Source organism: Triturus cristatus, chromosome 5_1, assembly GCF_964204655.1.
Source record: "Triturus cristatus chromosome 5_1, aTriCri1.1, whole genome shotgun sequence".
Taxonomy (NCBI): Eukaryota; Metazoa; Chordata; class Amphibia; order Caudata; family Salamandridae; genus Triturus; species Triturus cristatus.
The window spans coordinates 992,225,418-992,243,672 of record NC_140587.1 but is presented as its reverse complement, the minus strand read 5'-3'; the positions used below and the strand labels follow the sequence as shown (position 1 = coordinate 992,243,672).

General features: G+C 44.6%; 1 protein-coding gene across 2 annotated transcripts in view; it reads left to right on the top strand.

The window, feature by feature from the left end:
* MTRR (5-methyltetrahydrofolate-homocysteine methyltransferase reductase) overlaps positions 1-17,501 on the top strand; it is a 399,747-nt gene extending 382,246 nt beyond the window's left edge. For both annotated transcript variants that reach the window (XM_085606098.1, XM_085606097.1), the window contains one exon: positions 15,919-17,501. In XM_085606098.1, the coding sequence (XP_085462224.1) occupies positions 15,919-16,063 (145 nt within the window). In that variant the 3' untranslated portion in view covers positions 16,064-17,501. The remainder of the gene's footprint in view (positions 1-15,918) is intronic.
* Positions 17,502-18,255: the final 754 nt, after the last annotated feature.

The following is an 18,255-nucleotide window of genomic DNA, read 5'->3' as shown; positions in this document are numbered from 1 at the left end:
AACCAGTTTGACCTGGGGCAGCGGAGCCAAGCTGCCCAGGTCACAGAAAAGTCAAGGAAAGGCACATGTGCTCTAAAAGGCCCGTGTTCGCTTCATGCTATATAGCCTATGTGAGGGCAACCATAAGATGGCCACCGATACAAAATGGAACCCACGTAGTGATGTGAAATAGCGAATACACAGTGCATCCATAGCTAAAACGTTACAAAAAACACTTGTACATACCGCATTAACCATTCGCGGTTCACTATTACCGGGATAGACAGGGGTAGGGCCCTGCCTCCTACGTGGTCCTAAATTCTAAAGTACGACAGACCCTCCTTTTGCCCTTACATAGGCAATAACTATACTCATTTCAATCCGAGTCTAGGTCAATATTCATGAAGTCATGGAGATGTTGCTGTAGCATCATCCTATTACTTAGCTCGTCCCTCGATACAGGTTTCCTTACACATAATGTAGCACAGAGGCCACATATCGCAGGAGCACACTGTATGCACAGACAGAACAGGAAAAGGATGGCTAAGATCATTCCAATGACCATCAGAACTTTCCAACCCCAGGCAGATATCAGTTCCCAGAACCACCCCACCAGTGACCAATCTCCTTTATCCACGTGTATGGACTCAGATATTTTATGCAGTTTGGAGATGGCTTGATAAACTGTTGGGAGCGTTGTCTGGTATGAAAATGCAACAACTGGATTGGATAACCTTACATACCCCACCTCGGTCTGCAAGTATGACGTCTAGAACCATGCGGTTCTGCAAAGTCATGAGGCGATCCGCTTGGAGCTCAGCCGTCAAATTACCAAGGGCACCAGCCGTAACATTAACAGTGGATTCAACCACACGAGTCAGCTGTCTCAGGTTCCTACTATTGACCATAGGTCCCCAAAACGGCAGGAAACCCAAAAAGAAATCTCCCGCTTCCTGACCGGCAGTATCCTCCTTACTAATCACGCCTCTCACAACTCTGGTCTTGTGATAGTCAGAGGCGGCAGTAAATGTTGGCGGTAGCAGATTTGCAATATAACATGTGCCCGAGAAGTCAGGGGGCAACCATGTATATGCTCGGTCATTGCAGATAAAATATGTACCCTTGGCAGCCAAAAACGCAGGGGAAAACTGTGACGGAAAAGTGTACGTTTCAGTACAGTCACTTCTTCCCAGTTGAGCTCTAGGATTCTGACCATTACCTTGCAAACAGAACCGACCTATGTGGGGTACGACCCAGATTGGGGATGAAATTTTTCGCTGTCTTTCACCCAGACTAATACTATACCCCGTCGCGTTCCACCCTACATAAGCTCTCAACTCTTCTTTGGGAATGGATGAGTATGCATCGATATCTCTACCCATATCGGCAACTCCTTTCATTAAAGCCTTATTATTGGTGCTAGGTCTGATGGAACGTGGTTGTCGCGGGGAGTACGCATCTAGTGCATAGAGAAACATGGTCTGGAATGCCCATGACGATCCATTGTAACTATACGGCAACACTAGATAGGGAATACCCTTGTTAATGGTATGTGGCATTAAACCACACACCCAACAATTTGTTGTATTCATGACTAGTTGGTGCTGGTGCAGGAGCTGAATAAACGAGTTATTCACAAACTCTGATCGTCTAGCTTGTTCATGTTCAGGCAGAGGGTGAAAAGAGTGTGAGGAGTCAGTAGGAGGAGGTATAGGCTGTACAGTGGGTGCAATGGGCTCTTGAGAGGAGAAGAATACAAATCCTACGGTAAACACTACCATACTACATAATACAAACAGGCATAAGAATACAAAACGTTTGCGCTTCATTATTTTACACATTCTTGCTTTAAAGTTCATTTCCTCAGTGAGTCTCTCCATCTTAAAAAACTCCATCCTCTAATCGTGCCGCTCGCGGCGGATGAGTATCTTCTGCTAAGGAGTACGCCTGTCAGTCCAGGGAACGCCCTAGACCAACCAGAACCGTCGACCTAACGTCTTCGGCCTGTACCCCAAAGTCTTGGCACCGCGACCCTGCGTCTGAACCCGGATGGTAGTTCGAAAAACAAAAATCAAGAAAGTCCTTCAGATGGGAGAGCTCTGGTCATCAAAAAATAGAAAGGTAAAAGAAAAAGAATATTTATTTGTCCATGGGCCTTGGTCTTAGATTGTAATGGAAACGGCCAGGTACTGTTTGATCTTGGAACAAGAGTTCAGGCTCTGTGGTGTCCATTCGAATTGACGGTGGCACAGCTTCTTGCAAAATATCGTCACTTTCCTGTGCTGAAGTTGTGCCTTTTATGCGTGCATCACTGAACGGCACAAAACGAGGTACAGTGTCTGTTTCAGAGTCTGCGATACCCTCCTGGACCCACTGGTCATACGGCAGAGGCAAAGGGATCCTCTTCACTTGGGCGCCGTGGATCCAGTTCCTTTTCCCCTTTACTCGAACAGCTGATCTTGTAGACAGTAGCACGAGATGAGGGCCAATCCAGCGGGGCTCATTGTTGGTTTTCCGCTGGAAGTTCTTCACGAGGACCCACGTGCCAGGTTCGATAGGGTGTCCAGGAGCTTCAGAGGCCGGGGGGAAGAGTATTGTGCACCTGTTGGTGTAAAACACGCAGTTTAACCGTCAAATCATACAAGTGATCAAGCAGTACTGGATGCTCGATTTCACTGAATTTCGCCGGTCTTGGCACACCCCATACATTGGCCGGGCGGCCAAAAACAACCTCATAAGGACTAAGTCCCACTCGTGAGTGCACGGTCATTCTGGTGGACAGGAGTGCTAGAGGCAGAGCGTCAGGCCATTTAAGACCGGTGCTCGCCTGGATTTTGGCCAGTTTGAGTTTTAGAGCGCCATTATAGCGCTCTACTAATCCAGCTGATTGGGGGTGATTTGCAGCGTGAAACTTTTGCTTTATACCTAGTCCATCACACACATTCTTCATCACTTTTCCACAAACTCACTCCCATTATCACTCCACACCATTCTTGGCATTCCAAACCTAGGGAAAAATTCCTTCACAAGGGCTTTGGCTGTGGACAGAGCAGTGTTATCTTTTAGAGGATAGGCCTCTATCCATTTTGAGAAAGCGCAAACAACCACTAAGATGTATTTCAGGTTGTTGCATCTTTCCATGTGGATAAAATCCAACTGCAAAACTTCAAATGGATATGATGGAGGCGCAAAATGACCAGCTGGAGTTGGGGTTCCCCTACCAGGGTTGTACTTCAAGCATACCATACAATTCTTGACCACATTCTCTGCACACTTCGGAATTCCAGCATTCTGCCATACTGGAGCCAACAACTTACAAATTCCTTTCGTACTGATATGTGCCAATCCATGTGCCATAGTAACCACTGGAAGCACATATGCATCAGGTAACAACCATCGCCTATGTTCTGACAAATAAATCCAACAACCATTCTCATCCAACTTGCCCATACTTTCTCTCCACTTGCTTAACTCTTTCTCTGTGGCTTCAGCTTGAAGGGACTTTACACTCTCTATTGTGTTTTCACACATTCCAACATCACCAACCCATCTGGCAGGGCCTGCAACATACATTCGAGTCTTCACATCGTTTGCTGTTTCTTTCGCGACTTCATCAGCAAACGCATTACCACGACCAACATCATCAGTGATCTTCTTGTGCGCACTGCATTTCATAATCGCAACTTGCAACGGTAGGGTCAGCGACTCAAGGAGATCATTCACCAACTTGCCATTCTGAATCTTAGCTCCATGCGAAGTCAGGAACCCACGTTCCTTCCATAATCGCCCAAAACTATGAGCCACGCCAAAGGCGTATTGGCTATCCGTATATATGTTCACTTTCATTCCTTCAGACAACACGCATGCTCTCGTAAGGGCAATCAATTCTGCTGCTTGAGCCGAATTTTGTGGCACACGTGCAGTTTCCACAATCGTGTGCAAAGTCGTGATAGCATATGCAGCAGTCGTATCATCATTTGGAAGCTTGAAACACAAACCATCCACCCATAAAGTACCATCACACTCAGTCAGGGGAGTATCTTTGAGATCTACTCTCCCTTTCGTCTCTTCTTCTGTTCTGAACAGACAATCATGTTGCTCAATCTCATCTAGGTCTGCTGGGATTGGTAATAGTGTAGCTGGATTCAACGTGTTGCATCTCTTTATGTGTATGTGATTTGCTAACAGTGTCAGCTCATAACCAGATAATCGCGCACTAGTTAAGTGTTGTGTCTTGGTCCTGTTTAACAATGTGTCCACAGCATGTGGAACCATAACAATCAATGTGTTATCCATTACTAGGCCAGCAGACTGTCGAATAGACATAGCTGCGGCGGCTGTGGCTCTCAGACAGCTTGGCAATGCCCTCGCTACCGGGTCCAAGGTTGACGAAAAATACGCGCATGGACGCGGTCTGTCGCCAAAAGGCTGTGTTAACACTGATAATGCGCAACCATCTTTCTCATGAACATACAATGTAAAAGGCTTGCTGTAGTCAGGGGTACCCAACACAGGAGCTGAACACAATGCGTTGCGCAATTCCAAAAAACTTTTCTGACACTCTTCAGACCATGGGATAGGATTCGGTGTGTCTTTGCATGTTAATGCTAACAAAGGTTTTGCCAACAAGGAAAAATTGGGAATCCAATGCCTACAGTATGAAGTAATGCCCAAGAAAGCACGCACTTCTCTCTGTGTTCTTGGCACACTCAACTGTGCAATTGCTTGAATTCTTTCTGGGGTCAGTCTCCTTCCCTCCTTCGATAAGAGATGACCTAAGTAGGTCACTTCTTGTCGACAATATTGCAGCTTTGAGAGAGACACTTTGTGATGAAAGGCAGACAAATGACGCAACAATGACAAGGTAGCTTCTTTGCAAATCTTTTCAGTATCCGCGGCGATTAGCAAATCGTCAACGTACTGAATGAGGATAGCGCCACTAGGTAAAACAAGTGCATCAAGCTGCGCTTTCAAAGCTTGGCTGTATATTGATGGGCTTTCACAGTAGCCCTGAGGAGCGCGTTTAAAGCGGAAGCTGCGACCTCTTAAACTAAAGCCAAAAATGTCTCTGCTCTCCTCTGCAATTGGGATGCTAAAGAAAGCATTCTTTAGATCGATCACTGAGAACCATGCAGCGGATGCTGGAATCATGGTTAACAAGGCAGTTCTATCAGGGACAACTGGAAACTGTGGTACAACAATCTTATTAACCTCTCTAAGATCGATCACAAATCTGTAAACAGGTGGCTGTGAAGGGTCCGTTCGTTTTAAGACAGGTAAAACAGGACTATTGCAAACGTTGCCTCTTGTCTCTTCAATCACACCCTTTTTAATCAAATCACTGACAATTGCTAACAATGCTTTCTGACCTTCATTGGAGATCTTGTACTGGGGAATACGTGGCAATCTGACATTGTCTTTTAAAGTGACCACGTATGGCGGTATTTCCAGGAGACCCACATCATTGGGACCAGTGGCCCAGAGGGCATCCGGAAGGGATGACAATTCAGGTGGCATTGCATTTTTAGACAAATACATTGGGGAAATCACTTTCTTACCTAATGTAAGTTGTACTCCTGAGGGAGAACAATATAGCGTCGCATGTAATCTTTTTAGCAAATCTAATCCTAGCAGATTTTCACCACAACCTGTTGTTAGAATGAGGGGTGCTTTTAACTCACAAGGTCCAACAGAAAGTGACATAGGACTAGAAATCGGGTTCCTAACTGGGGCGCCAGAAAAACCTACTGAGACATTCATTTCGCCAGACAAAGGCGCGCCAGGGAGTTTTGAATGCATAATTGAACTCTTTGCAGCACCAGTATCCAGCAGAAAGGGCTCCGTTACATTTGCTGTAGTTACTTTAACATAAGGTCCACTCTGATCCACTGGCACTGAAACAACTCCCTCTCTCTGTCTACGGCAGTCCTAGTAATCATCATTTTCTACATTGTCGTCTTCTGCATAATAATCATTATTGTAGTACTGAGCTGTATTGCCAGTCGCATTGGCTTGCTGATCAAAGCTATTTATGGTATTTTGAGGCGGAAGAGGACGCGCGTTCTGTGGAGCATTTCCACGCCCTCTGCCTCTAGGAGCTTGCTGACCACCTCTACCTCTTGCGCCATACGCATTACTGTTACGCTGCATTAATTTAGGGCAACTATATTTAAAATGACCTTCCTCTTTGCAATATGAACATTGGTTGGGACCTACAGGGATTCGTGGTTGATAATGCCCATTCATTTGCTGACTATTCTGAAACTGTTGGGGTTGCTGATAGATACCTTGTGTTTGCCTATAATTACTCTGTTCTCCACGTGGTGGATAAGCCTGCTGCAAGAGGACCTTTGTCTTTAGTTCTTTCGTTTTCTTATCTGTTCTATCTTTTTCGTCTTTGTCTCTATTCTCATAATACTGTGCAGTAGCCAGTATTTGCGCTGAAGAGGAAACAGCCCAAGAACTTTCTGAGTCTTTTAATTTCTTACACAACTCGGGAAGTAGATTCTGCACAAATTTATCAACAAATAACCGTTGGCCACCTTCAGTGCTCATGTCTTGACCACTGTGGTCGATAAACGTTTCTTCAAACCTGGTGAAGAAATCGGACACTGTCTCATCTTTCTTCTGCTTGCATGCAGATAGTTTGTCCCAATTTACGCGCATCGCGGGCATTATGGTCTTCATGTATGTAATAATTCGACCAGGGAGTTCTGCCACCAAAGGGTCAGGCTTTGCGCCACCAACTTGTCTAGCGTCTGCAGCAACGATATTAGCCCATGTATCACCCAATTCTGCAGCGTGATCTACATTACGAATGGATCCCCATAAAGGCTGTGGAACCACATTCCCAAACAGCATATCTATGTCAGACAGATTCATTACACAAAATTCTGCAGTTTGTGACAACTCCTTATAATATCCTGCAGGGTTTTTACGGGGATCAGGTAATGTCTGTTTAAGTGCTAACACCTCAGATCGCTTCCATGGGACGTGTACCCAAACACGCTGAAAATGTGCTGGAGCAGCAGCAATACCTTGAGCGGCATCAGCCGCAACGGCTTCCTTCCATACCGGAGGGACTTCTCTCATGGGGTATTGTCGCGCTTTTCCCTTTCTCCCCACAGGGAAATCTGGTTCAAACAACGACTGTTGACAATCATCATTCCTCAAGGCTAATAAGATCGCAACTGCTCTATTGACATCGGGGCCCACTATCGTACCTTTTCCAAAATCGAATCTCACTCGACACAACTCCTGCGGGCTTGGATCTCTACCGTGATCATCCAATTCCTCACAAAGGATTTCACACATTTTTTCGAACACATACCTCTGTTTCGGGGCATCCCATTGATGAAAAACGTCAACAACTGATTCCACATCATAGAGTGATGAAAAAATAATCCACCTACGCGCCATATGATCTAATGTCTTTTTCTCTTCAGGATCAGGCAGCTGACTGCGCAATTGCTTACGCTGTATGGCAGGAGTCGCACTAGATGACCCAAAGAGAGGCGACATTAGACTAGTAACTACATTAGCTAGTCGTTGTCGTGCTGAAGGAGAAGTTGAGGCGAAAACAGGGGGATAGACAGAGGGAAGAAAAACGGATTCAGATACAGGTACCGGGGTAGTGCAAGAAGGAGCGCCAGAGGAGGCCGCTGGCGTGCCAGGCAAAGTCGCAGGAAGCGCAGGGGCAACAGGTAGCAAAACTGGCGGCCCTTGAGAGGGCTGCACTGCAGGGATAGGAGCCAGCTGAGGAGGAGCTGGCGGCTGCGGGAAGACTTGCGGCATATTTACTGGAGGTTGCGCATTTACAAGCTGTGGAGGTGCGGTGGCATTTTGCGCATACGGGGGTGGCGAACTTAGCAAATGGGACATTAGGGAATCTTTCTCTTTCTCTTTTGTCTCATCTTGCACAAGGGGTGACAAAACAGGGTAACATTTATCAATCCCTAGTTTGCGCTGTCTATGTAATTGCTCATTCCTTTGTTCCTCCTCATTATCTTTAAATTGCACAGCTGCTTGCATCATTGACATACCTCTTTCTTTCTTATTCTTTTTTGCTAGCTTAATTTCCTTCTGTTTGGCTTCCTTTCGCCATAGGTGGAAAGAATCAAACATCGCCGGCCGGGCTTTCTTTTTAAACAATTTAACTTCCAAATTATCTAAGATATCTGTATCGAAACTACCATTTTGGGGCCATTTTAAAACACCGTCCTTTCTGGTGTATCGGATCCATACTTCATTATATGCAATGGGGCCTACGCCATGTTTTACATAAAGCTCATAAGTTGGAGTTCCAATTGGAGGAACCGGACATGAATCCTCTAACTGGAAATCCCTTCTACAACTCAAACAAAACCAATTACCAAATACACTAGCACCAGGCATCTTCGCTCACTAGTCTAGTTTCAAACGTCAAAGGATTATCGAATACGATAGTCTCGTGACTACACGAGTCCTCTGGCTTTGGGACTTGCAAGCACCAAATCAAAATGATCCCGGAGGATACCAAATTCAAACTAGGAGACGCTCCGCTTATACTTAACTGAATATTGATGATCGATGGCGTCACCAGAAGACTCTCTCGATTGTTTCGCTCTACCAAAATCGTCAAGGGTCCAAAACAGGGCGATTAATCCGGGCAGCAGTCCTTCGTAGTCGTTGGGACGCGGAGAACCTCGCAGAAAAGACCTCCATACCACGTCGACATGCAGGGGTCGATGAAGTGGCGGCCTTCCTCCAGAATTTCCACACGAAGCTCCTCACGAACCTCTGGCTTGGACCGGTACCGCTGAAATCGTCCCGAGTTGGGCGCCAACTGAAGTACTGGGTATTTTAAGCCCAGCTGTGCAGGGGAACACACCCTATGACTTCGGGTTCTTCCTGTTTCAGACCTACAGAAACACAGTCTTCTGGGTGAAGTCAAAGATCAGTTTATTGGCTGCAGACCAATTACAGGTATCCTAGAAGTACAACAGCGTGTATGTTCTCAGGAGACTGCTGAAAATCATAGAAACGGGCTTCTTCTTAAATACAGAATATCCTGCCTCAGGCATACATTCCTTAGTTTACGATATGGCTATTACATGTATACATTTCAAACGAAAAGGCAGAGTCATGATGACCATCCCACATTCCAGTTAAGCCAGCCCGCAATTATTTACACAGCAAGGCTCAGATCCCACATCAGATATCGATAGGCCCCAATAAACATGAGCATCTCCTGTTTGGGAAACAAGCCAGAAAGCAGGAACAGTCAGGTGCGAAAGATATTAGCTGGAGGCTCGTGTAGGATGAAAAGACTTTATGGTGTGTCAAGCCCTGATGCTAATCACAGGTGGCCAGAGGACGGGGAACTCGTGAGACCAGTTTGACCTGGGGCAGCGGAGCCAAGCTGCCCAGGTCACAGAAAAGTCAAGGAAAGGCACATGTACTCTAAAAGGCCCGTGTTCGCTTCATGCTATATAGCCTATGTGAGGGCAACCATAAGATGGCCACCGATACAAAATGGAACCCACGTAGTGATGTGAAATAGCGAATACACAGTGCATCCATAGCTAAAACGTTACAAAAAACACTTGTACATACCGCATTAACCATTCGCGGTTCACTATTACCGGGATAGACAGGGGTAGGGCCCTGCCTCCTACGCGGTCCTAAATTCTAAAGTACGACAGGTTTTAAGCATTGTTTCCTAACTGTTAATACAACAGGACATAACACTAAAAATGTATTGACTTCTCTAGAGACTTTCTAATGAATGTGCACTTATTAAAAGAATGAATGGTTGAAAAATCTATTGTTTTATTAATTAAAATAGTAAATCAAACAAATGTTAATGGTTAAAAATCAAAGATATTTACTATTGCAAACATTTATAATACCTAATATAAAACTTTCGGATTACACTAATTAATTATTGACCATCTCTTAGCGATGTCTTCATCCAAAATATAATATTTTTATTGAAAAGTATATACTTTTGCAATTACATTTACATCGTTGGTGGTTCCCCTTCATGTTCTAAATTACATGCGACCAGAAAACCCTGTTCAACAAAATATACATTTGTGGCTTAGGTCAGGCTGTAAGTGCTATACCAACAATAATCTTCAGGTACCGTTGAAATCAGATTTAAAATATGAACAAGACTGCACCTACAGATGTAAGAATGTAAGACAATTTTGCTTTTATGTATGTTGATCTAGATCTAGAACAAGTTTAAAAAATGACATTTACACTTTTCTCAAGAAAGCTTTTTTTAGAATGCTCCTCTCAACTTGCACATTTCAACATGCAGAGGATGTATCATTACGTTTTTCTGTAGCATCCAGAAATTGACATAAGCCACCTAACAACTTAAATTCATATCTTTCAAAGCAAGTGATGAATGCTTGAGATCCCATCCTCACAGCCATCAACCAGCACGGGATTTATGTAATCTTCCTTTTAGAATATAATTTTTTCGCATGTCATTGAAGGATGAATATTTTCACAGAAATCACTACAGTACTGGCAATAATACCGATTAATGTTCTCATTAACTTATTTACTTCTTAATTCTGCCATTGATAATAAGAATCTCAAGCAAAGGCATGTTTGCCTTGTTTCCATTTGTTATGAAATATTTTTTTGTCATTTGAGAAAAATATAAAAGCGGTGACAAGGACATAATCATATGTGGGGCAGTAGCATCAGGATATCACATACAGTGGTACATTCACCAGTGCAGTTTGTCACTTTAAGGGTGCATCACCCACATCAGAAGAGCAGAACTTAATCTTTGGAGAGGGACCATATTATTTTCAGTCAGTATATGCAGGAGTAAGACATTAGAATTTGCGGTATACAGTATGGCTGTGCAAAATTTAAAATAGGCCTGCTTGGCTAGTTAGCCGCTGAGTTGGCAAGCCTATACTTGCCCATTGGCTGTATCATCCTTGAGAATGAAGCGTCACCAGTGATATTATTGTTAGCACGAAAATGCAAGCTAAAAGGTGGACATCCTGGCAACACCCTACAGGTAGGGAATCACCCGACCCCCGCACAGGCTAGGTGGCACAGCCTGCTGGTTGGCACCATAGGCCTGTGGGGACCGAGCATCCCAGGCGAAAATCATGGCTTCACCCTCCTCTCACTGGGTGTTACTGAAGTTGTTTAGCACACAGGGGCCCCGGACTTTTTGGCAGTTTGACATAACCCTGCTGCCCGCAGCCCTGCTGTGTGAGGCCTTCGCCTACCAGGCTTAAGCAACTTTCTCAGTGTTCACTTACCTGCGATCACAAAAGAGGCAGGAAGAAAGCAGTGCTGCCCGTCCACCGCTCGCTCAGCGTCAGGCTTCCCTTCTAGGAGTCACCCTCCATGATTCAAAGAGTGGTACCTGGTGCGCGGCGTAGGAGCCCCACCACAGCAGCAGGTGGGCGTGTGAGCGGCTCTCACAGCATCAGCCCTGGCCACACGATACAGGACAACCAGGTAACTCACAGAGAATAGATAACTGTCAGACCAGGGGAGAGGCACATGTGACGTGAAAACCAGGGCCAATGCACAAATCTAAATAGAGCCAGAGGAGGTTCGCAATCATGTGTCTATCCATCTAATTCCCATACTAAGTTCATAGTGCTGGGCGACTTTAATCTACGACCCCTGGCCCACAAGAACCGGCCTTTAGAGAAATCTGCCAAGCGTGTAGCAATATACAGCTAGAGCAGCTGGTGCAATCTCCCACTCACGTGAAGGGGCACATATTGGACTTGGTATTTGCTGATAAGGAGTCGGTCGTAGTTAATAGGGTCATGGATCAATGCTGGACTGACCATGCTTTGGTCCTCATGTCCATTTCTTTGCCGGGAGAACTGCGAAGTGAAGATGGTCCGGTTAGGCCTAAATTTAGCAGACAATGGTCTCGCCTGTTAAGGGGGTCAAGTCTACCTATATTATTGCCCACAGCATTCTCTGTGGAGGATACTGTGGAGAAGAGCTATGCTGCCCTTAGTCTGCAAATTTTGACATCATTAGACAAATTGGTCCCCCTAAGGAAGGTGAAGAACAAGCCTTTGAGAGTTAACACCTGGTTCACCAGTGATCTTAGTCAGCAGAAACTTCGCTGTAAACAGGCGGAGCGTGCTTGGAGGAGAGGATATGGGGAATTGGATCGTGCGGCTTATAAGCAGGCCCTGCGGGAGTATAAAGCCCACCTAAGGATGGCCAAGGCGAAGTTTTTGGAAGATTCCCTGGCCAAGGCCTCTAATAAATCACAGACCCTTTTCAAACTAGTGAATAATTTGGCTAATCCAGCCTGTGAAGTACCAATTACTGTAGCATCTCAGGAACTGTGCGACCCGTTGGCCTCTACGTTTGAGGAAAAAATTAAGTTAATCCTAAATGGCCTCTCGACCTCGGGCCAACCGGCCTCGGCAAGGCTCTCTCCATCTGAACCCCTTTATTTTCCGGGTGCTGAGGGGACTGAGGCTAAAGGGGAGCAACTACAATTATCCTGCTTTCCCACCCCTTCCTTGGAGGAATTTTATACACTGGCTAATGGTGTATCCTCGGGCTCCCATCTTGACCCTCTGCCACATAAGTTCTGGAAGGCGTTCCAGACAGAGCTGCTGCCCCCGTTGTATACCATCTGCTGCCAGTCACTAGCCACAGCTTCGGTTCCAGACAGCTGGAAGTTGGCAATAGTAACACCTCTGTTAAAAAAGGCTTCTTTGGACCCGCTATGCCCAGCTAATTATAGGCCTATTTCGTTGTTGCCATTTCCTATAAAAGTTGTAGAGAGGCTGGTCGCAAGAACCTTATCCAACTTCCTAGAAACCAACTCATGTCTGGATGCAGTCCAATTTGGATTTAGGCCGGCCCATGGGACTGAGACCGCTCTGATCACCGTGTTGGATGATCTGCGAACGCGTGTCGACATGGGTAAGGCAGCATTTTTAGTGCTGCTTGACATGTCGGCCGCGTTCGACACGGTGGATCATGATGTCCTATTGGACCGCCTTCAGAGAGCGGGCGTAGCTGGCTTGGCCTTAAGCTGGTTAAAATCCTACCTCTGTAATAGACAACAAGCAGTGGCATTACCACCTTTTCGCTCAGCCGTACGCCAGGTGAAGCAGGGTGTGCCGCAGGGGTCTGCAATCAGTCCGATCCTTTTTAATCTTTACCTCCGACCCCTAATCACTTTGATAAAGTCATTCGGCATTTCAGTTATCAACTATGCCGATGACACTCAACTGATCTTTTCCTTTGAGGGTAAGGAGGCGGTGTCGAGGGACACCTTTCACCAGTGCATGTCGGAAACAGCAGAGTGGCTTCGGCTTAACTCGCTCCAATTTAATGGGGCAAAAACCGAGGTGCTCTATTGCTCCTTGGATCGGCCCCCCCGCCCGCTGCCAAAGGATTTCTGGCCGGCTTCTATCTTGGGCACAGTGACAGCCGCCGAGTCGGCTCGTAATTTGGGGGTCACGTTTGAGCCTAGCCTGCAGCTTGATGCCTCTGTAAATAAGACTACAGCAACGTGTATGGGCTTACTTCGAGCCCTACGTAAAATCTTGCCGTTACTTCCCTTAGGAGCTCGAGCAGAGGTGGTGCGTAGTACTATTCTCAGTAGATTAGACTACTGTAATGCACTGCTTCTGGGGGCTGCCAATACCCTGGTATCTAAGTTGCAGAGGATTCAAAACATGGCAGCCAAACTGGCCCTAGCTCGTTCACGCTCTGCGTCATCATCGGCAGCACTATTCGATCTTCATTGGCTGCTTGTCCAGCAGCGGATTCTTTTCAAGGCCTCGTGCCTTGTTTTCAGGGCTGTGCATGGGCTAGGACCTTTGCCGCTCCAAAATCTTTTCTCCTGGTATCAGGCCGCCAGACCTTTAAGATCCTCCTCGGCGTTTTTGATAAAAGCTCCTAAAAACAACAGAGTGAGGATGGGCGGCCGCGCTTTTAGCTTTGCAGCCGCTAAGTTGTGGAATACCCTCCCTCTGTCGCTCAGGAGTAAGCAAGATCTAACCTCCTTTAAAAGCGATTTAAAGACCTATCAATTTCCAAGAGCAATGTAATGTGTTAGATCTGATGAACTGTTGAAGGTCAAGCGCCAGGATACCCTTGGGGTGGCAGCTGCGCTCAATAAGAACGTAAAAGAATGTGTATAAAGGGGCCTGCAAATCTATAGGTACTCGTAGCCATGGCAACAACAGGGATCCACCTCCAGCACGTTGTCATGGCAAGGCTGTAGGAAGGAATGGAGTTATAATCCATTACAATGAATCAGGATGGCAATGTGAACACCAGGATGGCAAGAGAGGTGGGGCTTGGTTTGTAATGTGTCTGGTAGTGTTCTGTTGTAAACCATGACAAAGGGATGACCTCACGTGGCCCGTGTGAGTGCCACCTGGTGGCAAGATTGCAGAACTTTGGCAGGTGCTGCTGCGAGTTAGCCACTAACCCCCCCCACGCTAACATTAATAAGGCAATTCTGCAGGGAAAGGGAGAGAAGGGCCAGGAGTAATGTGACTATCACTGTAGAGGTCTAGTTCCCAGAAGCTACCCTCCTCCGTGCCATTCATGTTGTGCCAGGTCCAGTGCCTCAAGTATGAAAAATACTGCATTGCACTTTGATCACACACACACAGGTTGAGAAACAACAAAAACTGAGCCCAAGGTGTTAAATCCGTGACACTGACTAGGGATGAAACTTCCGTGCACAAGCAGGCATGTAACTTGTTAAAATAAGCCCTGGCCAGGTTTCCTCTCCCCCTGTTTCCCAATAGCTGTAGGATCAGTGCCGTAGTTGGCTTGTTAAATCTACCTAGACGATGCCTACGAAGTGGCCTAAATAATTTCTAAAGTTTCAGCAACAGTGAAACACAAATCACACATGCTGATGGATTAGACAGCTTATTTTCCAACAGCCTGCATTGGTGAATGCTAGAGAGGATGTGGGTCAGTGCTCGCTGTAGTATATTTGGTATTTGCATAGTACAAACATGGTGGAAGGGCAGCTGAGCGCTATATAGTCCCGTCAATGGCGGTTTGAAAGAGTGGGTGTGTTCTGTGAGCGGAAGTGGACTGTCCCTGTAGTGCGGTGTAGTGTTATGGAAAGAGTTCCTTTTTTTCCCAGATATTTCCTGAATTGGACACTGTCTGAAAGGCTTGTGCGAAGTCCCCACCCCACTCGTCTGCTTTTTGCAATCCAGGAAGGTAGCACAATCTTACCGAGGCTTTTTTCGAGCAAAATATCCACCTATTGTTGTCCATTTAACCTGCAGAACGTGTGTGTGTGTGTGTGGGTGTGTGTGTGTGTGTGTGGGTGTGTGTGTGCGTGTGCTTGTGTGTGTGTGCGTGTGCTTGTGTGTGTTTGTGTGTGTTTGTGTGGGTTTGTGTGGGTTTGTGTGTGTGTGTGTGTGTTTTTTTAAATTACATTGTCACACTGCAGGCTAACTAGAAAAAAATAGGCAGATTTCTTCTGATTCACTTCTCAGCAAATCCTTTTGCCCAGCCCTGCTAGGATGATTACCAGAGGGTCGACCAAGCCTTCAATCCTTTCAAAGTTATTACAATTATTATACTTATACTGAAAAGTTAATAAGATAATTTTTTTTCCGTCGAGCAATTCTTGTTCTTGAGAACCGGTTGAACAGACAAAAACTGCAAACGATGCGCTAAAACACACATTTTTCATTTCATGAAGCTTTATTCGGTACATTCAAAGAAACAATGACCATAAAAGCACACAAGCAAAAAGCAATACAAAGAGAAACACATAAAAGATTAAAAAATCATGCTTTTCCTAAGCTGAATAGACTTACATAAAAACGTGGCAATAAAAAAACATTTGTCCGGAGAATTCAATTCATAAATCAATTTCATAAAACACACATTCTTATCTGTTTGCTGGAATGTGAAATCTTTGTTTCTCCCTTATTTCTACAGTGATGCTAAGAATATGGCCAAAGATGTGAATGACGCACTTCTGGACATAATAAGTCGTGAACTGACTGTTGACAAACTTGAAGCAATGAAAACCTTGGCTACATTACGAGAAGAAAAACGTTACCTTCAGGATGTATGGTCTTAAAATTGCCGTTACTGAATTTTAGCATTTTTTTAATTAACATGGAGGACATTCAGAAAGCACAAGTAACTTTTTTTAACCAGACATGAAAAGGCGTTTAATTGTCAAGCTCACTGAATGGCAGTTCCCAACGTCTTTGGTTAAATCCATGTCTTTTTCTCAAAAAGTATTTTAAATAATCATGAATTTGACAATAACTATGTATAATCTGTATGTTGTAATAGAAAAAATTATGATCGGTTTTTCTTCGAAAATTCTTTTTATTTATTTTTCTAAAATGCATCATGCTGGCTAATATCATAATATCTGTGTAATAGGATTTCCAGTTTTAGGAAACTATGATCAGTGGAACGAAAGTTCCAATTGTATGTTATTGTCTCGAAGCAAAGTACCTGTGTCTAACTTCCTTGGTGATGAGTCATAAAAGGTTTTCGCTAATCTACAAGTAATACATGAATGTCTACTATTTGCATACATTTCCAGAGACATTGCTTCTACCCGCTGCTGTTTTGGGAAGTTGCTGGAGTAGCTCACACAATAAGCTTCAGAACGACCCAAAACTGCTTCAAAGAGTTAAATTACGGACATGCTGTTTACATCGGGTCCAACCAGGGTTAAAAGAAACAGTCAGCAGTACAGCGAAAAGTAAATGTATTGAACTTGAAATTCAATGTAAATTGGATTATTAAGAAACGTATTAAACAATTTTATGTATGGTGGATAAACGTGCTGCTAGAAACGAAGTGTTCTTGTCCAAAAAAAGTACTTCAGAAGCAGTACCTGGGGTGACTGTTGATGCTTTATTGTGTTGGTTGACATTGGGTACAATCTGGAATCCTAGCATTCAAGGCAAGACCAGCTCTGAGGTGCAGATCCCGCAATGCAAACTAGTAGTTCTGTCTCACTCCAGAATTTCTACCAGTCAGCCTCGATGACGCAAAGGAAAAAAAGGGTTTGTGATTTGCCAGGCTTTTTTCCTCAATCCTCAAGAATGCCTGGAGTAACACAACTTCTCACAGAAAATGCTTTGCTAATCAGGCCTGGAAATTCCATTGTAAATCACACCTAAAACAGGAGTCCACCATATCAGTCTTGGCTGTAGGACAGTTGGAGAGAAAAGCCTAATTTGTCTCGCAGCATGTGTGTTTTTTTAAGATCATCTAATAAATATTGAAAGAAAAAGATGTGACAGTGACAAAACACTGATTTATCTTTTGTATTGTGAGCTTTATTTTAAAATTGTACTACAGCTAAGATAGTCCATAGCGTTAAACTGTGTGAAATCTGTATTTAAAAACACAAAAGGTTAGACATTGGTTTCATGTCCTTTTTAACATAAGAGCTAATTGTGATCAGTTTGGGAAAATACTAAATTAACTAATTAACAGTGAAACAACAATATGGATATTATTGAAAATAAAAATATCTCCCTGACATTAAACTTGCATTTTGTAATTGTCTCTTAGCCATCCGATTTGAGTTTATAAATTTACAGGAGCCTTTTGTTACATTTTTATATCAAAATACCTCTATTTATCAATTATTTCTAAGGATTTCCATGGAGAAAATAAGCACAGTGCTAGCATACTCACAGTTGAATGCCACCAATACGTCTGGAATGCTTTTTAACTCCAAGAATTTCTTTTTCCATTCTGATGGATACTTCTAACCACAGATTCCCCACCTTGTGAATACGTCAAGCACTAGACTGGATCCAGAGATTTTTTTGTGCAACTCACCAGCAAGCCTGCATGCGGTGTTGATTGGCTCCGCTTTGGCTTCATTCTGCCCCAGCAGTGATAACGGAGTCACATATATTTGCCACCCCTGTGCGCTGATGTTAGTTTGTCTTTCTGAACGTGGATACAGAGCTCACTCCAGGACTTGCAAATACTGCTTCCTGATGAATCCCTAGGTGACCCGGAACTACAAAGCCAAACTGTATATCGCCAAACACCAAAGTAATGTCCAGAAGTACCACTCCTGGTTGAAGTCAAGGGCCCTGACACACTCCTCCTCTTGAGACTGTTCCCACAAAAGCGATTCCTCACATTCAAAATCATCAGGTTAAGTTAAAGACCAAAAAGAAACGCAGCAAACAAAGCACGATTCTTCCCTCTCCCACCGTTTTCATTCTGAAAAGTCACAGGGGCCATCAAAGTGCCGCTCGGTCTCAGTCCCTGTGTCCTACTGAG